At 39.5% G+C, this 24,407-nt stretch overlaps 1 protein-coding gene across 5 annotated transcripts in view; it reads left to right on the top strand.

The window, feature by feature from the left end:
- Positions 1 to 24,407, top strand: part of ALCAM (activated leukocyte cell adhesion molecule) — a 117,566-nt gene that overhangs the window by 23,614 nt on the left and 69,545 nt on the right. The window contains exon 1 of one of the 5 annotated variants that reach the window (XM_063393797.1): positions 4,516 to 4,742. The exons of 3 other annotated variants lie outside the window; for them this stretch is intronic. Coding sequence is in view for 1 of the 2 variants with exons in the window: in XM_063393795.1 (XP_063249865.1) it covers positions 5,581 to 5,620 (40 nt within the window). In the remaining variant the exon portion in view is untranslated. Of the gene's footprint in view, positions 1 to 4,515; positions 4,743 to 5,565; positions 5,621 to 24,407 lie in introns of those variants that run through there. One more of the 5 variants, XM_063393795.1, reaches the window with a different exon arrangement.

Consider the following 24,407-nt stretch of genomic DNA (forward strand, 5'->3'; position numbering starts at 1 on the left):
AGAAAAGGAGGGGCAGGAGGAGCTCCAGGCTCTGCAGCTGAGGTTCCCCTGCAGCCCATGGTGTGACAGCTGTGCCTCTGCAGCCCACGGAGGTCCGTGGTGAAGCAGAGCAGTCTGTGGAGAACCCTGTGGCAGAGCAGAGCCCAAAGGAGACTGAGACCCTGTGGGAAGCCCACACTGGAGCAGGTTTGCTGGCAGGACTTGTTACCCTGTGGGGGATTAACACTGGAGCAGTCTGTTCCTGAGGGACCACACACCATGGAAGGGACCCAGCCTGGAGCAGTTTGTGAAGAACCTGTGTGAAGGTCTCACATACAGAAGTTCATGAAGAACTGTCTCCCGTGGGATGGAGCAGGGGAAGAGTGTGCAGAGTCCTTTTTTAAGGAGGAAGGAGCAGCAGAAACAACATGTGATGAACTGACCACTTCTCATTTACCTGTGCCACTGTGGGGGTAGGTAGAGAATTCAGGAGTAAAGTTAAGGCCAAAAAGAAGGGAAGGGTGGGGGCAAGGTCATTTAAGATTTGTTCTTATTTTCTTACTATTAAATCAGTTAGATTAATTTTCCTCAAATCAAGTCCATTTTGCCTGTGGAGGCAACTGGTGAGTGATCTCTCCCTGTCTTCATCTCAACCTTTGAGCCTTCAGTTGTATTTTCTCTCTCCAGCTGAGTTGGGGTATCCAGGCAAGGCCACCACAACCAGCCACATAACCTGTGGGAAGGAACTGCCTGGTCCTGAGCTGTGGGCGTCTGCCAGAAAAACTTCTGAGTTGCTGGAGCCCTCGAGGACGGTGTTTCCCTGCTGGGGTGGGTCAGTGTGTGGAGTTGCTGGAGGCCACTCAATCCTGTGCATGGGACAAGCCTCCCAATGTCTTTTGACTTGGGTGTCTGCAGGAGTAATCATTCAAAGAGCCTCGTCTCTTAATTAGTTGAAATTTGAAAGGTTTGTAGAAGCTGAAGGCATGAAGTGCTTTTAAATGGAGTGAAAGGTATCATGGTTCAGATGAGCAATCTCTTCTATTCTTTAATGTACCTGTGGTCATGCCAGGAATACCAGTGTGAGATCATATCTCTGACTGATGTCTGCAGTTACAGTTCTTTCACTGAAAGGAAAAGTCTTTACAAAAAGTGATAAAAATGGTCATATCTGTCTCTTAAAAGTCGAAAAAAAACCTCAGAGCTTCTATTTGTCTGTTTTATTTGGCTTGTTTTAATTTATCATGTACATAAGAACCATGAAGTTTAATCTGCATATACCTCATAGTTTTTCTTTCTTCTGTCTAGATTAAAATGTAAATATAAGTACAGAAAAGCATCCATATTAAGAATTCAACGACTGACTTGTTATAATTGAATTTGTGTCTCAGACTGGGCATTTGTGCTTTAGCTAGTTTAATTTGCATTTGAATGAGTAAGTAGAAACTTCGAATTGGATGCTCAATTAGCAAATGGTATGCAGGTACATTCTTCCTTACTGTAGCCTCCAGACACATTTAAAAGTCTGAGTTCTAAGTTTCTTATTCAAAAAATTAGGTTTGAATTTTAAAAATATTGTTGGGGTTTCTTAGTTCTTTTTTGCACCAAAAGCAAATCTAGAATTAAAAGACTTTAATCAGGACTTTATTTCAGGAGTGTGGGAAATGCCCAGTGCTCATTGCACTGAAGAGTAATAATTTTGGTATTTTACATGCTAGTGGTCTTGAAAAACAGTACTATCTGGTAAGAAATGTGATTTAAGCATCATTGGTGCACTGACAGGCCCCAATCTGCAGAATCAAATTAGTTTAAATTCACTCCAACTGAGCAAAAGAAATATTTCTGTATATATTTAGAACATGTAGGAGAAGATCTGTAATTTAGAAGTTGGTTTAATACCACTTTAGTGGGGAGGAACCTTAGAGCTTGGCAACACCAGCATTAGTGCTAAGAAATTGCAGGTGGGAGATGCAGGCAAATGAGTACTTGCTATTAAACCAGCTTATTAAATGCTGAAAAAGCTGTGGCGTGTCACTGCTGAAACACCGCTTCAGAAACACTTCTGAAAGAAACGTGTTGCAGGGTGAAGAGTGAGGGACAGGGGACGGGGAGGAGAAGGCAGAGTGTGAAGTATAGCCAAAGATGAGTCTGCACCTTCCCTGGTGCTGTGTGGAGAGGTGTGAGGGTACCAGCACCAGTCTGGTGCTCCTGCAAGCCTCTAAGGCTTCTGCCTCAGGTGCTGGCTGGGCTTTCAACATCTTGTTACAGGCCCAGTAACTTCAGCAAGGACAAATGGGTGTTTTGAGCAAGAAAAGGGTAAAAGCACAGGAGAGCAGAGGGGATACAGAGGATAAGAGGAAATCTTAGGTAGATCTGTATCAAATGTTTAAGGCGTTAGGCAGCTAGAAGCTTGTTATAGGGGATTTTGTTTAAAATTTCAGCAGACTGGAAAATTGAGTAGACTCAGAGGAGTCTTGCATTTCCAGTTCAGGTGTTAACTGCTAATTTCAGGCTAAAGGGCCTTGCACATTTGCATGAAAAAAAAAGTGATTTATGACAACACTGGAATTTCCTTTGGAAATTTGTAGTTATGTTACTAAGGCATGGGTGCATTTCTAACACTGGAAGGGGCATCTTGGTTCACTGAGTCAGTGCCCACGTACTTGCAGATGATAATATAAATTCCACATATGAATTGACTGACTACTTTTAAAAATTATGCTTTCTGTCCTTGCTTCTTCCATTCAGAAGGGAAGAAAACTTCAGCTTGTCAGAATGCAGTAGTAAGGCCATGTGGCAGTATTTGAACCGTAGCTTAAACACTTCTATCTCCAGTATGTTTAGATAACAAAGATGTCTTAGTCTTCCCTCATGTGATAGACTATTTCTCCTTGCAAGTAAACAATCTTTTTACTTGTTCAAGTTAAATGAGGTTTTGAAAATACTTTTAACAGCAATGAGCTGTTGAGTTGAGGCTTCACTGTGGTTGTTGTACAGTGACATTAATGCTTTGTCCTCAGGTATAATTTAGGTTTTTGTTTCTGTTGAGCTGTCTCCCCATAGTTGCTGTGCAGCTTCTGTCATACCTGGGCTTGTCTACTTGTGCAGCACTTGTGAGATGTTCACGAGAACTTGGATTTTTGTCTTTTGTCTCACTGTTATTCTAATCCTATGGGAATCCCAGATCTTTGGATGCAGCGTTCTCCTTTGTTCTGGTGGCAGCATTGTAGCATCTCTCCACTCTGCTCAGCCTGCCAGTGTTCATCCTTGTCAAAATTGCTTTGCAAATGAACACAGTGACAGGAGGAGCAGAGCTGTTGACTTGGTTATGAGCAGGAATGTGTCATTGTCTTGACTGAAGCTGTGGTAATTGACAGTGTTTTTGCCAGGTCTTAACTTTGGAAGGTTAGTTCATTCATCTGATATCAGATTCTAAGTACAAATATGGTGGGGGTTTTGGAACAAAACATTATATTAGTGCAGAAAATTACTGAACTGTGAAAATGTAGTGAATAAAGCAAGGTGGATGTGGATAGAAAACTTGATGGATATTTGTTAAGGCACATGAAAGTGTTGGACTTTCATTCTAAAGACTTAGTCATATCTGTTTATGTATGATTTTTCTTACAGCTGTGAGAACTGAACCTAGTTCAGATGATGCTGTTTATATTCTATTCATCATAAGAGTTTTCTTTTTTTAGTTTGCATGCATGCATGAACGTATCCATCATCTACAGCCAATTGAAAGGAACAATCCAAACAAGGGTGTCTTGGATCTTAGAATCAGCACCTGACAAGTTAGGACACAGTTTATCTCACTGTTCTTGATATTGCAGTGTCCAAGGTGACCCACACCCCTCATTGTTTTGTTGGGGTTTTTTTTCCCTGTTACTTCCTGTTCATTGAAAGTAGAATTCACATAGCTGGAGGTACAAAGTTTGGGGAAGTTTTTTGAGACATAGCACATAAAGGAACTTAGAAGGTAAATGTATAACCACTTTTTACAGCATTTCAAAAGTAGGACATAATTTAATTGCTCTAACTGTATCATTAAAACAATTTTTTAATCTTTTAAAATATCAGTTACATTAAGGGATAAAATTAATGCATAACTGTTTTATGGAGTGTAAACTCAGTAGAAAAAGTAATGTAATAGGAGACAAAGGAGGTAGGTGAGAAAGAAAGGTATGTGAGAATGGTGAAAAATACCACATGAAAAGTATGATGTGGTTTCCTATGTTTCCTTATCAGTATCAGATCTACTGGTTTCAGGCAGAGATCACAGCATTTTTGTAGGATAGGTAGATGGGATCTAAGTAATCTGGATAGTTTGATTCCTTGCAAACTTTTGAATTGAGTGAAGAAACCAAAACTGGTATTTCTAGAGTGTCAGTAACTGTTCTGGGAGAAGACATGCGCTTCTTTTCTCACACATCCGACTTTCCCCACTACACCCTTGAAAAATAAATTGTTGCTTTTGCTGGTGAGTAATTACACCCCAAGGGATCAGAGCAGTGAAGCACTGAGAGCCAGGGTGGCTGCAGGATTGGCAGGAGGGAGGCTGGACTGGAGGATGTCCAGTACCTGGATGCTGCCTATTCTCATTGTTGTTGGGTTTTCCTTTGGTTTTGGTTTTGGTTTATTGCCCACAAATGTAAGGATACAAGGATTGCAGTAGCTGCTTATCTTTTAAAGAGTGGAAGTATTTGAGACAGTGAAAGACAGAACAAGAGACTGGAAGAATATTGATTCCCAAGCAACATCTTGTGAGTAGAACGGTCCTGAATGGTTTTGCTCTGATATTCTGTATATTCACTGGTTTTGTCCTCGGTATTACTGAAAGCAAGCAGTCATTTTTCAGAGTGCCAGTAAAGCAATGCCCTGCTATTTCTCACTTAGCTGCAGAAAGGGTTGCTCATTGTATGCACATGTGAACCAAAACAAATAGATAGTTCAAAACAGCCAGGGTCTACTCCTTTGTAAATAGGAAATCAGAATGAATGGTTTTCTATTTCTTAACATGCATCATTTCTTGCCACTGTCTACACAGTGTAAATGCAGTGATAAAATGAAAATTAAGGGAGGGAAATAAATATTCTGTCCACTAATAGATTTTAATAAGGAATATGCATAATTATTTGGAATGACACACAACTGGACTTAGCTTCCAAAAATGGCATTGTAATGAGACTCATGCTAGCTTTAAGTTTTCCTGCCTGTAATTTAGGGGAAAATATTTGGTTATCATATATTATTTCTACTGACTGTTAGCTGACTCTGGCTGTTTTAGTGACATAGTAAATTACAGAGGAAGTTATTCCTTTTGGAGTTACAACAAAAAACCCAAAGCACAAGCCCTCACGAAATAAAAAACCCAAATAACTAACCTAAGCCTAAGCAATGCTGTAACAAGGTGGCTGTAAGGCTTCCTGCTCTGGAGTTTAATGTTTGACTTTGGAGTTGGCAATCAAAACTCTTGTTTTTTCATAAGCTATAGCAATGTGGAAGATAAAACAAGATAAGTAGAATGTCTTGTTTTTGTATTCATTTCTCCCCAGCAGAAGGAAATTGGTGGTGAGATAGTGAAATACAAAGCAGCCAAAGATGACTGGTCCTGCTGAAATCTCAACCTTTCATAACCAAGGTAGTTTCCTGCAATGGCAAACAGTGACACTCTATGCTTGTAGCATTTCTCTTAAAGCAAAGGACCTGTGGTCTTGAAGTGCAAAACTGGTTTATTGTAGCTAGTTCATTCAATTTAGTGGGTTTTGCTGGCTGGTGTGATTTTCTGTTTTTTTACATAAGAAAGACAAATCCAAAGACAAATCTGAAGAAATGTAAAAATATTTTTAAAATTGATCTATTGACTTTCTTGGGGAGTGGTAAATAGCACTCTTCATGAGTAAAAGTTAAGGTGGATGTTTTTGTTTTTCCCTCTAACAGTTTAAGAAAAATATCAGATTAGGCTATCAAGAAAAAAAAATCCTTAAATCTCTGTATTTTACATTCAGACATTAGGCTATAATATGAGCTATATGACTTTTCAGTTTTTGGAGCTAGCTGATAAATTCAGTCGCAATGTTTTTTCTTACACTGCAGTAAATATTCAAGGGATAATGAAAAGGCAGGATATATAGCAAAATCACATCTGGCTGTAAAGCAAGTGTAGTGTTAATGTGCCAAACTTCCAAAACTATGTTAAGATCCTAAAATCATAGAAATTTTTGGGTTGGAAAGGACCTTAAAGGTCATCTAGTCCCACCCCCCCTGCTGTGGGCAGGACATCTTCCACTGGGCCAGGTTGCTGAAGCCCCATCCAGCCTGGCTGGTCACTTCCAGGGATGGGGCATCCACAGCCTCTCCAGGCAGCCTGTGCCAGGGCCTCAACACCATCACAGGGAAGAACCCAAACCTCCCCTCTGTCAGTCTGAAGCCATTCCCCCTTGTCCCATCACTACATGTCCTTGTACAAGGTCCCTCTGAGCTCTCTTGTAGAGCCCTGTGAGGCTGCTGTAAGGACTCCCCAGAGCCTTGTCTCCTCCAAGCTGAACGGGCTCAGCTCTCCCAGCCTGTCTTGGTAGGAGAGCTGCTCCAAGCCCTCTGATCACAGGGCTTAAAAAATCTTTGAAATGGATCTTTAAACACTGTGAACTAAAACTGGGCATCTTTTGTGTTTCATATGATTGCAAGAGCTTTTTGAGAAGTCTTACTCGAATACTGAGATTATTAATTGTGTTGTTATGGTTGTGTGGGAAGAGACTGTTACAAGTGTAAAGAGCTGTCTTACTGCCTTTTTCCTACTCCCACCCTGTGTGGGAGGAACATGGAAGGAAAGGACAGAGACACAGTGGTCAGACTGGCAGAGACCATGTGTAACACTGACAGGCTAGAGATTAGCCTGCTAAATAGAATATATCTGTGTGAATGAAGACCTTTGGACTTCAGCTGTATAACCCAGAAACAAAAAATTAGACTCTTCTGTGAAAATGAAAGCTAGTGAATTAGAAACGAGACAAAATGTGAGCAAATACAAAACAAGTGACTTCACAAAGCAGATACAGATGCTCAGCTCAGAATTAGCGTGATTGCTGTTTGCAGTGGAGTGACTTTTTGAGGAGTTGGAGATGTGACTCTAAATCCCCCTGGTACCCAGCTTGCACTATAGGTAGGAAGATCTGGACAGCTATCCCATGTATAGTCATAAGTGTTCACTGCAGGGAAAGTGAAGTTTGCATGTGTCAACTCCTAGGAAGTATCTCAGGTCCCAAAATAAATCATTTTCATATCAAAGAAGCATTGTCAACAAGAATGATGGGGGGGTCATGGCTTTCTGTGATTTTCTGGTCTCACAGCTGGGCTTGCTACTGTGATGTGCTGACATTGCTGCAGTCAGCCAAAGAAGCTGAACCCAAGAGTTGAGGGAGAAATAAAATGTGCATGCCTGTACCTGTATTCTGGTTAGTAGTATTTGTAATGAGCCTGTAAAAAAATTGGTGAGTATTGTTGAGGTTGTTTGGGGTTGTTTTGTTTTGTCATGGGTGTTTTGGTGGCGGTGGCTTTCTTTATTTTTTATTGTTGTTTTCTTTTGTGTGTGTTTTGGTTTTGGTTTTTCTTCTTTCATTTAGTAAATTTTTTCAGGGAAGCCTTTACTACTAGAACTGGCTTCTGTGATAAAAATTATTGAAGCATGATGCAGTTACTGCTCGGCCGTAGCTCCTGTTTCAAACCTTCTGTTTGTGCCAATACACATCCTGTTGTTGCTGAATTGTGGATTATGGCTGGGGTGTGCAGCATGCTTGCATGAATATGGCATGAGAAAGGAGATTTCTGCTGGGGCATGAGCCCTTTTTTTATTTTTTTTTTTCTTTGCTTTTCTCTGTGAAGAGAACAGGGTGATCACTTACCTCACTGACAGTACAATGTGGAGGCTTTATTGCCCCTGGGAGAGCCCAAGGACTGTGTATGTTCCCATAAAGAAATGTGTTTTGACCTGAAGAATGAACAGTTCATTGTAGCCAGTCTTATGCTGTGGTTTTCTGATCTGTTGGTGCAGTTAATTTTTTTGGTTTTGCTTTATAAACAAAGAGCTTTTGGAAGTCTAGCCCACAGTTGTATCAGAAGAAATGCTTGTTAATTTACTCTGTTCTCAGTGGTTATGCAAAAACTAATTTTTGGATGCTGTTACAAACCAAAGAAGTAACAGGAGGATATTTCTTTCTCTGACATCTGAAAGTTGTGAAAAAACCTCTTCAATAAAATCAGAAGCCCCACTAAAGTCTCTAATTACTTAACATCCATCCCTATTAGTGAGCAGAGAAGGCAGGAATTGAATAAAATTATTTTCTTACTGCTGAAGATTTTTTTCTCTTTTCTTTCTATTTTTTTGCAGACTTCAAATTCAGGAAGTTTTTAGATTACTTTTTGAAGGTCCAAGGAGGTAATCTTCAGAATATAAGTTGGATTTTTTTCACACAGTTGAGTAGCAGAAGAAATACATTGTACAAAGGCAATGTCAGGATCAAGAGCATTAGACTGTTTTTTATCCAAAGTATGAAGTTTTAATAGCCTTTTTAAAAGCTATTGTGAAGCACTATTCATATTCTACAAAGGTTAAGTTTTATAGCTTGCTAAAAATGGTGTATGCTTAGGTTATAAATGCATTTTGAATCCTCTAGTACCGTCTTAGCATGGTAAAATCGGAATGGATCTTTGCTGACCAATGACCAAAACAGTGAAATGTATTTCTTTTTCTCAATAGACAGTTTCTCCTCTTTTATTACAAAAGGAGAATAGATATTTATATTTTTAATAGAGGAAATGCTCACTGGTGTGTGGATATGTCAAGCATACTGTGTGCTGTAAACAAAAGCACTTCAAGCCTTAAGTTAGGTCAGTGAAAAATGGTGAGGGAGAAGTTAACAGGCATCTGGAAGCCTTCTGGCAGACTTGTGGTGTGATCCCTTGGCATCTGTATCAGACTGGACAGGGATTGCATTGGCCAGTTCTGTCTGGTGAATGACTTGAAAATTATCAAGGGATGAAAAAAGTCACGTAACATCTAGCTAACAAGGAGTTACTCGTGTATCACTGCAGTTCCTTGAGTGTTTTCAGTCTGAGGATGTCACAGCCTGGTGTTCTTGCAGGAGGATTCACCTAAGCATGAGCTTATGGCCTTGGACAAAGAAAAGGAATTCTGACTTGTGTCACCTAAGCTTCTTATTTAAGTAATAAACAAAAGGGCTTGTTTGTTTGGGTTTTTTTTAGCTACACACCAGTGAAACATCAGTCTGATTCTAGTTACATTTCCCATTATTTCCAGTATTTTTCTGAGCACATATATACACAAGATAAACAAGTGAAACTGAGACTTGACAATACAAAAAGAGCCTGCTGGCTTTCTTAGACAGAATGTGCTGAAAACCACAACAATTCTATTGTATTTCTTTGAGGTTTTGCCTTTTCATTGAGCCTTTTTGTTTGGTTTGTTGTTGTTGTTTTTGTTTTGTTGTTGTTGGTTTGGGGTTTTTTTGGTGGTTTTTTTTTTTTTCAAAAAAAGGAGAGTATGCAACAGTGTGCAAATGCAAACAGTGGTTCTGACAACCCTGAAGAACGTTTGTGACGTAACATGCTTTGTATTTTCTAGTGTATCCAAGTAACTGCAAGTTGCTCCACTTCTCCAAGGCTGTGCAACAATATGGAGTTTAGAATGCAAACAGTTACGAGTGATTAAAAATAAAATCTCATCTATGTGCACAATGCTTAATTTGATTAGGGAAATTTTTCTTGGAAATGTTCCCCTCAGAATGTCACCAGTCTTCATTTAGCAGTCATCTCTGCTGCCTGCCTGGCAGCATGTACAGCTGTGTGGCTGATGGTGACTGCAGAACTCATTAGCCCCTCTGAAGGGCAGGGTGGCAGTAAATAACAGAGTTGGGTTTGGTTTGGGGTTTTTTTTCCCCATCTCTGAACACAAGTGTGTCTAGAATCTGGCAAATTCTGTGGCAGAGACCAAGAGATAAACACTTTCTCTTACTTAGAAGGAGGTTTTCTGGCACAAAAACCTGGCAGCTTTTGTGTCCTCTACTGGCTCAAATCAGGAGGGCTGGAGCAAAATACGCCTAGTGGGGGATGTCACTTGGAACAAAGAAATGGGGAAGCAAGCTCTCAAATACTGTTACTGGGCTTGCAACACAATAAAGTGCTACTCTTTTTCCACTCTGACTTTTCTATCCGAAGCAGGTTTTCAAATTAATTTTGTGAGCTGTAAATAAATTCAGGATGTTGAGAAGCCTCTGCAAAAACAAAAACAGGCAAAGCCACCATTTAAATAGGGTCTGACTTTTCTGAAAAGGAACTCTGAATTTTTACTGTAGCTACAAATGGCTGTGAGTAGCCATCTATTTGAACTGGTTGTGTATTTCTAACAATAGATCTTTTCTCTTTCATAGTAACCATAGTGAAATGCCATTCAGCTTCACTTGACTTCACAAGAAGCCTGGCATAGAACTTTAAATGGCTAAGCTGTTTGTTTAATATGGTCTTAAGATCAGAGCAAAACTAAAATTCCTAGTTAGCAGTATGTTTTGTGATGCAAGACTTGCTCAGGAAATTTTTGTCAGCTTAATAATGTTAAGTTAGCATGATAAAATATAAATATATATTCATGTTACTGCTTTGAACAGATTCTGAATTCTTTTCAATGTAATATGTAATAGAAATGAGAATTATTGCATAATGGACTATTCCAAGCATTTGGAGGGAACTTTCCTAGTTTGGAGTTTTTATATGTCTCTATTTAGTCAATATAATTTTGTATGTGATAGCAGCTGGCAAATCACAAGTATAGAAAGAAGGTGGTTTGTTAAGAAAGACAGGTAAGAAAATTTGGGTTTTTTTTTTTTTCCCATATGATTCAGATTAAAGTAAGCCTGAGAGGTCTTACTGTTTGATAAAGCTGTGAACCTGTTTTTGTGATTCCCTTGTTAAAAAGTGTACAGCAATCAGTAGAACTACCAAGAGGAGCACTCAAGCAAGGTAACATTGAACTGAAAGCATTAAACATGTAAAGTCAGTAATACATGAACTGAGTATGGGAATGTGCAAGCAATTTTGTATAATTCTAAAAATGTGAGGTCACTGGTTAAATTTGGGTTACTTAGCTCTTCTGATGCTTAGGAATTTTCAAAATGAGCCCAGAGAAGGTGGGGGGTTTTTTTGGTGGTTTTTTTTTTGTTTGTTTGGGTTTTTTTGGTTTTTTGGGGGGGTTTTTTTGTTTGTTTGTTTTTTTGGGGGTTTTTTTGTTTGTTTTTTTTTTTTTTTTTTTTTTTTTTTTTTTTTTTTTTAATTATGATGCAAAAAACCCCACTAAAATGTCATGTACTAAAAAGTGTAGTACAGTTATTATCAAGTCTCTAAAAATTTGGGGGGAAAAGTGTCTTAAGCCTGTAAATCTGCTCCATGTTAATTTATGCCAAGTCTAGAAGTTTGATAAGCCCTATTTATGGAAATACACAAAGGATAAAGTGGTCCTGCTAAGATGTTCACTGCTACACTGACAAAGCAGCAATTTAAATCGCAAAGAAATTGTGCAGGTTTATTTTATGGTTTATTACCAAAAAAAAAAAAAAAAAAGTAGTTCAATGCATCTACAATTCCCAATTTTTTTCCTTATTAACTCTTCCCATCCCAAGTCTGCACCAACCAGAGCTGGAGCTAATTCTTATTCACATAAAACTCAAAGACCCAGATGGACCATACCTCCAAGAGTAAAAATCTGTAAGGTTTTGGGGTTTTTTTCTGCAAATGGGATTAAAGCATTAATGCAGAGACATGGAGAAGGGGGAAAGGCTTTTAATGATTTTTAATCTCAAAGACTAAATATTTGAGCTCTGTTATCCAGCATTTCCTCATCTTTTTTCTTCACCTCTATTTGCTGGGGATGTGGTGTTTCCTCCTGTGCCCCTGCTTTTCCCAGCTGATCCCCATTAGGGCTCTTGCTGTAACCTGTAGTCTCCCTGCCTCCCTTCTGTGGCCACATCCCTCTTAGCCAGGAAAAGGACAGGTGGTGGAGCATGGAGAGTGCATCCACCTGCCAAACACCCTGCTGGGAGCAAAGCCTGGCTGCAGCTCCTGGATTGTGCCTGTGCTTTGCTGCAGCGTGTGGGAAGCTGCCCACGGGTGCAGGGCAGTGGGGAGCCTGTGGCCCTGTCCTGCTTTGCTCACTGGGGCAGACAATAGATTCTTGAATATTCACAATTCACAATATAACAATTCACGTCTTGAATACAAAGATGTGAACTTGCTGGTGTGTGTTTGCAGTGGAGACATTTGGCTTGTTTGGTTTTTGTTTGGTTTGGTGGTGGTGGTGGAGTTTTTTTGGCTTGTACAAACCCATCCATATACAGTGCTGTGAACATTAAAAAAAAAAGAAAGAAAAAGGCAAAAGGGAAATACAAGACAAAGTTGAAATTTCTAAAGGTGTAAACAACACAGTATGCTCACAACTGTGCCTCTTATCTAGGGCACTTGGGAAGTTTGCAAGAGTTTCTTTGATGGACAGAAGTTTTTCACTCACTAATACATGGCTGGAAGTTGAAAATGAAATAAATTCTGTTGGCAGCAGCAGGAGGATTTTGTCATGATTTCAGTCCACCACTGCAGAAGATGCCATGTTGTTTGGATTTTTCTTCACTTCTTGTTTGTTTACAAGTTATTTTACAAATTGCAAATGCCTTCTAGCTTGTAGTGGGAGTCTAGCACCAGTATTAGAAGAATGGGAGGGGAACAAAAAAGCTGAAAAAGCTCAAAGACTTTTCTGTTTCCCTGACGGTAGCCCCACTGCTTGGACAGAAGACAACTGAAATGGTGCACTTAAATACTCAAATGCTCTGTGTTTTCAGCATTGTGTTAAACACTTTTGCATGAGAATAATTGTCCTGATCATCTATATGGAGTTCAGATGGTTGCTTTCTGAGGCATCCATCCTACAAACCTGTAATTAGAGCACTTGAGCACTTGCACAGGTGCTATGTAGCGATGACACAGTAAGGGTAACTCTGAAGTTAATTTTGTGTTCAAAGAGTATTTTAACTAAATTTCATAGCAAAATGTATAATTAGATATTTTGTTGCAGGAGGAAGGTTATGGGGTTAGTGCTAGGTTACAGTACACTGAATTCAATAATTTTACATTTCAGGTCATTTTTGGTTAATGAAAAACAAAAATCTTTTGCTCACCAGTATCTTTTTCCTTAATAACTCTCTTGTCTTTATGATACATAATTCATCAAAAACACCCACAGATGTGCTCTTTTGAAATTTCAGCATGGAAATGTCAAAACTTAAATACTTTAGCATAAACAGCCATCCACAAAATTCTTCTTTCTGATCCATGTGGATGTCATCATGAATGTTTCTCAGATGTAATATTCAGGCTTTGTCATTGGGGACTGTTAAGAAGGTATGGCTTTGTTGAAAAATAGTGTGAATTTCGCTGCTGTTTCTCCAGTGAGGATTGTGGGGAGCCTGTGTGTACTGTTAAGATTGTTGAGATTACTTACTCCTTGTGTTGATTCTTAAATACCACAGCCATCTTCTTAATACAACCTCTAAGCAGGGGATTATTTTACTTACTTTTTTTTTCTTTTTTCTTTTTTTTTCTTTTTTTACCTGATTATGTGCTGCAGGGATAATAAACTTTTCAGATATTAAATGCAGAGCAGCTTAACACTTAGTGCACAGTGCTCTCTCATGCAGCATAAAGTGAGCACCAAACTTGTTTCTTGTGAAGGGCTTGTCCAGGCAGATTTGCTGGAGAAACTTGTGTCAGGTCAGGATAAACAGGTCAGGTGAAGAGCTCAGGGTCATTCTCTACCCCAGAATAATAAAAATATGTGGAGATTTGCAGTTGTCCATATGACATATACTCATTCAATTGTTTAACTTGTTTTTTTTTTTCTGGAAGTGCAATGGCCTCTAGGAAACAAGCCCTTGAAAAGTTCTTTGAAACCACTGTCACTAGGCATTTGAAATAGAAATGAGCCCTCTCTGACATATTTTTCAGGGTTGTACTGGCAGAGGAAAGAGCTCTTCTCTTAACCTGGTCCCCTGAGTGCAGCTGTACCCTTCAGCAGTCACTCAGTGCAGTTTGCTGAAGCTGTGAGCTCTTACCCAAGTGTGCTGGCATGTATGCTAGGAGAGCTTCTGTCAGCTACAGGGCATGCTGATAGAGGCTTTCTAAAGACCTTGGCTTGTGTGAATGGTTGGAATGTTTGCCTCCAGTTGCTTTTAGTTTTTGGAAATACTCTGTGACAAAGTGTGTGGAAAGCTATGAGAGGGAATTTTGTTGCAACACAGTGTCATGGAAAAGGTGGAAGAAGGAGTTAGAGAGTTTTATTAGTCATAGAACTCTGGAAGGTAATTAACAATGAACTGGAATAAAAATTGCTGTATGATTAAAGGAACAAGTAAGTGTGTTTGCTTACTATGGAATTAGCTTACCTTTCTGTGTCAAAATTGAAGAAACCAGTTAAACTTACAATACAGTGCAGACTGAGTACAAATCTGTGAGAGAAAATAAGGAAAATCCCCCATGTAATCTCTGAATCTGTACTTTTAGTAAACATAAAGTGAAATTTAATTTTTTTAGTGGCTGAGGATTGATATATTTCTGTTGTAAGAGTGACAGCCACTCAACAGCTTTCACAAGCAGCTGTTGCCTGCCTGTTAGTTAATTAAATATATTTTATTCAGTGAATGATAACAGTTACTGGAGGTCCAGTGCCCGCTGTAACATGTTGCTTGTATGGTGTAGCATATGTAGAACAGCTGCTTTGGTTCAAGTTTGATCTAAAACTTCATGAGGGGACACACTCTGTCATTTGGAAGCCCAGGGTGCTGAAAAGATCTGTGGTCACATGGGTCAACCAGTGGGTTTGAGAGTTCCTGTTTGGAGAAATGTTGTTGGTGCATGAGCTTAATATTTACAGGGTTGGTAAACACATGAATAAAGCTCAATATTCTTAAGATGTTCCTGCTGTTCTTTTCTGCTGGGTGGAAATTGTTTCTGAAGGAAAAAAACCCTATTGTACATTTAAAGATTCTTATGAAAATTAGCCTTCCAAAAGAAAACTCTCAAATGTTATATAATTAACCACTTTTGGAAGCAGGGACAGAAAGATTTCTGAATGTATAATTTACACTTATGTCACAAAATCCATTATTCACGAGATAAGGGATGGGTTTGTTTGTTCTTGATTGATTGTAATTGCAACCAGATTTCAAAAAACATGAAAAGGTTAAAAAGAAATTCTAATGGTAATTTTAACATAGAAAAAATAGATCATACTAGTATGAAAATCATGCCTCTTAACAATGTAAATTGACTGAATCTTAATATTACAATATTCAGTGGTGGCATCAGTCAGCTTTTGGCCTTCTCTTTTATGTCATGCTGATCAACCCTTTCTGAGGCTATTACATTTTCATCTCCCCTGAACAACTTCAAAGAGTAGTTATCTGAGGATGGAGGAAGATGAGTGTGCCAGAGCTGCCAGATCTCATGCACACCAACTTGATGGAAAAAGGGAAATTCATGACTGGCTGTGGATCTTTGCAAGCAGTCAAATGTGTGTCATTAGAGAACACGGGATTAGCTGGCACAATGTGCTTGGGCCTCTTATTGTACACCAGTCTTGTAAAACTAGTGTAAAATAGATGGGAAATGGGGCTATTTAGGTACTGAAGGAAAGTTTGAACTGTCTCCCTCATAGCTGAGAAGTCATTTAATGGCAGATTTGATTGTGGTCATATTGGATAGGTATAAGGAGCTCGTAACAAAAGTGTAGTAAGGGACAAGAATAAACATTTGTACTTGGACTGCTGTGCTGACTACATTAAGAACAGGCTAACAAAGGGCTCTGCCCATTAAAGGGGCTAGCAAAACTTTGTATGGCACAGTGAAAGTTCTGGGGGAAGTACCAGGTAATGACTTGCTCAGCAATTGTTGCCTTCTGTGAGGCACAGCTTTTTTCTTTCATTTTTATTAATTCTTTTCTTCTTCAGAGGAGGGGAGAGGTGAATGGTGAACACAAAAGAGGCAGAGGCTGTTTGTTCTCTTCTTGGTGTGAATCAGACAGAATTGGCTCATCTGGGAGGAGAACTGGTGACGTTTCTGCAGGAGGCAAAGTTGTTTTCATTGACTTGGGGGGAAAAGAATTGTTCCAGAGTTTCCTTCTTTCAGAACGCTTCCTGCAGCTTTTCCTTAAAAAGGCCTCCCTAATGGTGAATAAACTTGTCCCAGTGCTTGCAAGGAAATGTTTTATTTTGTGTTATATATGGATAACACGGGGAGTATGGAGTGAGGACACATTTTTGTATTCATCTCTTGATATGCAGAAATGAGTTACTTGATCGATTTAGAGGAGGCCATGAAAATGGCCTTACAAGACGAAGAAGTATTGCAGTCTGGGATTGGAAATTCATACATAGAAGCAAAGATCTCTGAAATGAGAAATTTGCCATTACATCTGAGAAATGTGAATAAGAGCTGTTGATCATCCCTAGGTGTAAATCTTTTCCTCAAATAGGGCTGTAGTATTTAGAGTAGTTTGCTTGCTTTCTCTTAATGATGGTTAGCAGCTGTTTGCAATGCTGAATTTCAGCCCTTGGAGACATGCATAGCAACCAGTAGCACTCAGAAACACATGATGAACGATTGTGGCGTGGCTGCTCACTCAGCGTGTATGCCTGTATGATGACCATGCATGAAGTAGGATTTATAATAATATGCTTCACTTCCAGGGAAAACAGCCCTAAGAGCCATCTGGGAAATACAGTAAGTGATCCTGATCGCCCTCCCCAGTGTTTGTTCAGGTTGAAGACAGCTGTATGGCAGACAACCAGTTAAAAGCAGAACTATAAATGATTGTGTTAATCAGTGTGTAATATATCTTTGTATTTGTTTATTGCCTTGGGTACTTGATTAGGCAGCTCTAACATACAATTAATCAGTAACCTTCAGTGTTAACTTCTCAGCGCTCTTTAATTAATCAGTTGTGTTGCAGAGGCTCTGCTGGCTTGGAAAGCCAGGAGCTGTGCCATGTAAACACTTTTGTTAATGTCAAGTGAAGGTTGAGATATGCTTTTTTTTTTTTTTTTTTAATTAGCTTAATTGTACTAATCAGCTTTTCAGGGTCTAGGTACAAGTTTTGTGGGCAGTTGTAAACACTGGACAAGAAAGGTGGAAACAATGTGTCATTTGAACGCTGTGAAGTTTCTGTGCCTTGACCATTATCATAAGTCTTTTTAAGTGTACTGATAATGACATGTTGAAGTACCAGTACAGGTATGTTATAGTGTATTTCATTAAGAAAGACAATGGGAGGGCTGATTTTTGCCTTTTCAAAAAAGCTACCTGCAGATCAAGTAAGCGTGGAGGGGTTTCATCTTGGCACTGCAGATAGTAACATAAACACAGGTACTGATGCATTTTGGATATTGGATCAATAGACTCAAAATGGTTTGGATTGGCAGGGACCATAAGGATCATCTCATTCCAACTCCTGGCTGTGGGCAGGGACACCTTCCAGGAGACACGCTGCTCCAAGAATCACCCCTTGAACGCTTCCATGGACAGGAGGAGATTTTGAAGTTCTTCTGCAGGTGTTCAGGAGAGCATGAAGAGGCAAGTTCTAGTTCTGGGATTTTACAAAGAAGCTATTTGTCAAAGTTTAGCCTTGGCTCACCTACAGTGATATTCAGACCCTCAAAATAACATAAATGTAACAAATACTGTTTTTAACAGTGTCAAGTCTTGGTTATTTGTAACAGTTACGTGAACTTGGAAGCAAAATTATACATTTCAGTGTTAAAACTTTGAATTTAGTTACACTTATAAAGATAGGGTGAATGACATACCAGTGGAAGAGCTGTTGATACATGTTTGTGTTTCTGTGGGAGCACCAAAAGAAAGAGGATGAGTACTGTCAGAACAGCCTGTCTTGCTATCAGCAGACACAGTTTGTGTAGTTTGAGACACAACTACTCCCAGGACACCATTCCTTGTAGTAACGTTGAGGAACATATGGTTTATGTCGAGACCAGAGGGCTTGTCCTCTGCTAACACCTCAACATGGATGAATTCTCAGAACACAGTGTCTTCTGCTGGCAGCAGGATGGTGACAACAAGGCTGCAGAATATCATCCATATGATTTTTTTTATTCCTGTGATCTCATGAGGAAAAAACAAACATATTTGAAACAAACAAGGAGAAGTGGCCAGCAAACAGCAACCTGACCCAAGATTTATGGAGGCTGAAGTAAGCAACACTTTGTTAAAGCAAAGGACAGTGGCATAACAAGTGTTACCTCAACTGTTTACATGCGAATGTTAATATACAGGATGTTGCTTTGAAATCAGTGTTGCACACAAAGTATGTTGGCCAGACCACTTGGACACACAGGCTTGTGTGGGATTGCAAGAGTGTGGGTCAATGAAGTCTATGAGAAAATGGATTGGGTTGAATTAACTTTGAGATATGCTAAATAAATATTACATACCATGTCCATAGAGCTCTCTTACAAAAGTTTTCTGATTGTATTTGTCAAGGGCAGTCTTTCCCAAAAGTACTCAAGACTTGCTGCTGTTCATCTTGACCTTGATGATTAGAATATACTTGTGAACATGAATTGCCAAGTCAGCGTGTTCATCTGCAGGCAGGAGAAAGTCTCTTTTCAAACACCGTTGCATTGCCTATCTCATACCTCCCTTCTGCCTTCTCAAGCTCCTGAAACCTTGAGGTCATATCCATGATAACCCTGACCCACATCCCAGGAGAATCAGCCAGATGAATTAACTTCTCTGAAGGGGAAGAAATTAAATTAAATAGGGGCTTCTGCATAGTCCTTATCTCTGTTAAATGAGAAAATTGTAAGTACTGAAGAACCATGAGGCTTGTGTATCAACTCCAAGATATTTTCAGGCCAAAGTAATTAGGGCTCAGCTGATGGATGGACACGTACACGGCTCACCATGTTTAGATAAGCTCTGTTTCCATAGGACACCGGGCTCCGTATATGACAGTGTTTATTGTAGATGAGCAGAACCTCTTGTGGCTTTCATCCAGCAGGGTGATAGATGGGCATTCTTCACAGAAGGAGAATGAGAAATAACTGCCAGTACTGACAATAATGCCAGACCGTGAACTGAAACAGTGAATAGGTGATATTGCAAAATCAATGCAACTCCCATACAGGACAGTGTAGAGGGGTCATCTGTCTTCTCCTAGCAGACAGTCATCTACATCAGATACAGCTGAATATGTTAAGTGAAAGCCTCGTCCAAAAAAAGTATCAAGGATGACACTGCTAAAAAAGACTGATGTTACTACTTCTGCCTGACAGCTAAGTTGGGCTGCTTGGTCTCTGTCACACAGAAAACTGCTGTCTATACGTGGGGGTGGGGAAAAGCCTTTTGCTAATAGTAAAAGTGGTTATAGAATACTTTAACTGTGAAAGAAATAGTCTTTTTTAACCTTCCCCATTCAAAAGTGCTGTTTATTAAAAAGAGGAATTGGGCAATTTTTGTATTTGTTCTTTAAAGTTTAGCATGACCTACAAAGCTACCATATATCCAAATTCAGGCAGAGGATTCCCTCTCCCAATATTTGGGTCCTCAAGTGTATATTTTTCTAATACTGGCTGAAATGCTGCAAAGTAGACATTTTTATTCATTGCACGCATCTGGTTGCTTTAGATAAACTAAGTAAAAAGAGCTACCATACTGATGAGAGTATTTTTCAGCTCAGGCTTTATTTTCCTGTGTTTTGCCATAAGCTTCAATACCGAACTATTTCTTAGCCTGGAAGTTCATATTACATTATCTTTCTAATAGTTAGAATAATCTCCAGACACTGAAAGGCTTATTACTGCCATAAGTCTGGGTACAGTGACCACTGCTATCAAATGCAACTCTGTATCTGAATTCTTACTGTCCCAAGTTTATGACTGAGCAAAGCAGGGAAACCAAATCATTCGAGTACTAAGAGACCTCAAAGTCTAGAGGCAGTTTAAATGCATTTTTTCACAAAATTCATTATTTGCACCAGACTTAATACCTTCAAATTATAAAATTGATATTGAAGAGGACCTAGAATTACTTTTTTTTTTTTTGTTAACACTTATACTAATGGACTAGCTAGGGGGTAATATTTTTCGTGGTCTGTAGTTCATGAACAAGTAGAAAATGGTGGTGTAATCAATGACTGAAGCAACCATGAAATGATGGAGCTCAAGACTGTGGGGGGATTTCAAGTTACCTGGCAAGTTCTTCATGGTGATATTTTCCTTCCCTGCTTTCAGCATTCTGCCTGTTAGTCAGCAAAAAAAATTGGTAGATGACAACTGAGCTTCATTTTGAGTGGGCAGTGCTGGGGAGGTGGCAGGAGCAGCAGCAGGCTGCGAAGGAGGGATTCAGAACTGTTGCCATGGCACACAGTGATTGTGTTAGGAAAGCCAAAGCTCGCTTGGAGTTGAAGGTGGAAAGGGACATTGAGGACAACAAGGCAATCTTCTGCCACTGGATGGGCAGTAAAAGAATAAGCAAGGAAAATGCTGGCCTGTTGCTGAACAGGACAGATTGGGTGACAATGCAAACGGATAAGAAGTCCTCAGGCAGACCAAGTCTGCAGAACCTTCTGTTCCTGAGTTTTCACCGGGATCTCCCAGAGGTCTCGAGGGATGACCAGCCCACAAGCTGGCAGTGTGCCCCTGAAGGAACAGAATGCTGTCTGGGGCTGCATTACTAGGAGAACAGCACCAGGTCAGGTGAAGCAGCTGCTCCCATGAACTGGTATTGCTAGATCACATCAGAAATAGTGCGCCTGATTTGGGGCCTGTAGAGAAAAGACAGATGTGGGTAAACTGGAGCAGGTGTGGTGAGGAGCCTGCCATAGGGGAGGTGGTTTTATGATTCTATGAACTGCCCACATAAGGCCTTGAGGAGCCTCGTGCAATCTTATGGCTGACTCTGATTTGAGCAGAGGAGCTGGACTAGAGACATTCTGGGATCCTGTTTAACTTGAATTACTCTGTGATGATTATGTGAATTAGGTCACTCTCTGGATTGTTGTCCTTCCTTTGCTTCCCTTCTTCATTCGTAGCCTTGATACTGGATATACCTGAAGATTGCTTGAAATGTATCATAGGAGAAGAAAAAGATCTTTTGATACCCTGGTTAGGGGGTTTGTCCAATAGTGAACTGTGTTTGAAAACTAGGTATTAGTAGTGAAATGTGATATGCTTGGAGTTGGTTTGAATTGTGAGGTTCTCTCCCTAATGGTAGCTTGTTAGCAATAGTCAATCCTAGCACAATTCATTGATTTCCTTACTTTTTTAGGAAATGTATTGTGTTCCCCTCTGACTTTTCTCTCCTCCCATACTTTACTACAAAGGCCTTTGTCACAGCATACATTTCTTGTTGACACAAAATAGCAGGAATCTAATACCATGTTCTTGGTAGGCTGTGTACCATAAATATTGGATACCAGACGTGCTGGTGCCACACTAACTAACAACATCATTTATCAGATCACTTCAGGGGTTTTCCTGTGTTTGCTTTACCACTTTGAAGTGATGTAATAGGTGCTGCTGACTTCTTGTCATCAGGGAACACACAATACCGTGTCTGGCTTTTGTAACCAAACCCCCTAGGGTCTCTGTGCAAACCTGTAATGTGACTCTTGAATTCTCAAATACAGACAAGTCCACTTTCATAAAAGGGCAGTTTAGTATGAATGACACATGCAGAGCACTAAAACTTCCCATTCAGCATTCCCCTGCCCCATTTACTACGAGCCATTTCTCAATTGTTCATTTTTCAGAGAACGAGTGACACTTAGGCCAGGTCACTTGAATCATTTAAAGCAGACAAGGTGGAGAGCTCATGCATGCTGTGTATACTTTGGTAAGACAGTTGTGTTTCATCAGGAGAACACTCCAAATTGTTGATCTTTGCTCAGTGTGGCCTCTATTTTATATAGGAATGTGTAGTTGTGATGTCGCTCCTAGCCAGCAATGAGTCCTTTGAATCTCACTCCAACAGCATTGTATGAAAACATCAATATAAGGAAAGTCATATATGCCTTTTGATAAATTTAGTCTGCAGGGATTTTTAAAAATCTTTACTTTCACTGAAATTACAAATTTGCTTTACAAATCTGTAGTTTTTCAGTTGTTCAGTTTCCACTCCTGAAACTTTTGTTATTTTACGATCTTCCTGAGAAGCTGATGACAGTTGCAATTAGAAATAAAATCACTAAAGACAATAGTACTTGGCTTTCTCTAAATATGCCATTATTTTTACCTTATTGTTCAGGGGTATTTGAGGAAATTCTGTATTTCAGTTGTTTTATCTCACTCTTATCTGAATTCAACATCTTATTTTTAAGATACCAAGCATTTTGCTTCATTGCTAAACATCTGCTCAAGCTCGATCATGATGATTTTGAACAACTGGAGCAAGATTTCCTGAGAACTCTGCAGTGTAAATTGGAAAAGTAATTTGGCACTATAAATGGATTTATTGCCACAGGGGCATGTATTGTCCAGAGTCTTCCACCAGCATTGCTTTCAGAGATCTGTAGTTTATCAGGAATATGTAATCTAATATTTAATCTAGGCAATATGTGATTAGTTAACTTAGGTTAACTAAGTATTCTGGGATGTCATTTTTTTCATTTTGAAATGAAGTTTCTCACACTGTGGGCTGACTAATTAGGCCCATTTAGAAAGCAGTGAATTTGAAACAGAGTGTGAAGTTAAAGAACCTGATAACTGCTGAAACTAATGCAGAGTGCTGGATATGAACTCCAAGCTCCAATCTGTGTTAAACAGGTTTTTTTCTCTTTTTATTTTGCACAGCTTTTGTGCTTGAAAAACAGAAATGGTAATGCTGGTTTTTTTTTCTAGGTAGCTTATGTAGATGTAGAAAAAATGCCTGTAAACTTGTTAATAAAAAAACCCTTGGTTATTTAAAAATAAAATCCTTATTAAGTATATATCAAATACAGGAGGGTCCTTACGTTTGCAAATTTTTATATTGACTTCAGCTTTTTTACAGTACACTGATACATGTTTTGCAATTAATTTCAAATGGCAAAAGGTTGAAAAGGCAATTTTTTCCCCTCTGTCAGCTACTTCATTTTCTCCAGCATTGTTGAAACCAGTGTAGCACATGTGTTACGCTGTCGGCTGGATTTATAAAGCAGGATGTAATTAATTAAGATGAATCTCTTCAGAGCCAGTTTCTAGATCAGGTGAGACCTCTGGCCTTGTCCTCAGCTTTGAGTGTGTGTATGTGCTTTTGGTGGGTGGAACAGAGACATCCACAGAAAACTGAGTGGCTTTCATTTTGTTCAGAGAGTCTGGTTTGTTGCTTGCAGAGGGCAAAGTGCAGGAGAAAGAGGGAACATGGCCCGATGAGCTGTTCGGATTTTTCTTGCCTTTCCCACTCTAATCTTGGAAACTTTATGACAAGGAAGTATGGCCTGGGATCCTCTGAAGAGAAGAGATTGCAGGTAAATCAGTATGCTATTGAGAGCTGGAATAAACAAGACGGGAAACACAGAACTCCCTGCTGAAGCACTTGATGCTTCTGTGACCTCATGCTTTTCCTTTATCTCCTCCCCAGTAGAGCTGAATACTTCCTACCAGAAACAGGCAGGATCAGTTATGCTTTTGAAGTTCACCAGCAGGAGACCTTCAGGGCTTTCTGTCAGCTGCTCTTGGAGCATTCAGGTTGTCCTGCATGAGAAAAGTAATTCCTGTTGGTGAGCCCATAAGTATGCACTCTTAATTTGCTTTCTGGCATCTCTGAGGGTGCAACCAATACACTTAAAATTGTCCCCAAATTATTTAAGTTGCTCCATAAATTTAGATGACTTTTAGTCCAGAGTTCTTATTATATGAGAAGACAACTGTGTCCCAAGTCTCTGTAGAGCACTGTCTCTTCCCTCCTCTAATTCCTTTAGCATTTCCCATGGTACTGGAACAGAAGGGCAGGGAGTGGCAGAGGTAGCCCCTGGTGTGTTGGTTCTCATTTTATATTCAAAAGCATGTTATCTCGAGTTTGAAATAAAATGTTTCATTTTAATGACCATAAAGAATTGACTTAAAAGAGTTATCTATACAACAAAAAATCCTGTTCAAACCCTTGTATCCCAGTCTGTCAGCCTTTGTGATGATCTTCTGTTCTGTACTCAAGAGACTTTCCCAAAGCATAGAAGAAAAAGCCAGCTCCTCTTTGTGCATCCAGCCCTTCTGGGGGTTGGATGCACAAAAAGACACTGCTCTTATTGCTGCACCTCATCTCCTGAATTCAGAGTCTGAATATGGCAGTGGAAGCAATCCAGGGTAAAGTCACACCAATAAACCTTT

The sequence above is a fragment of the Prinia subflava genome, chromosome 3, assembly GCF_021018805.1.
Source record: "Prinia subflava isolate CZ2003 ecotype Zambia chromosome 3, Cam_Psub_1.2, whole genome shotgun sequence".
Lineage (NCBI taxonomy): Eukaryota > Metazoa > Chordata > Aves > Passeriformes > Cisticolidae > Prinia > Prinia subflava.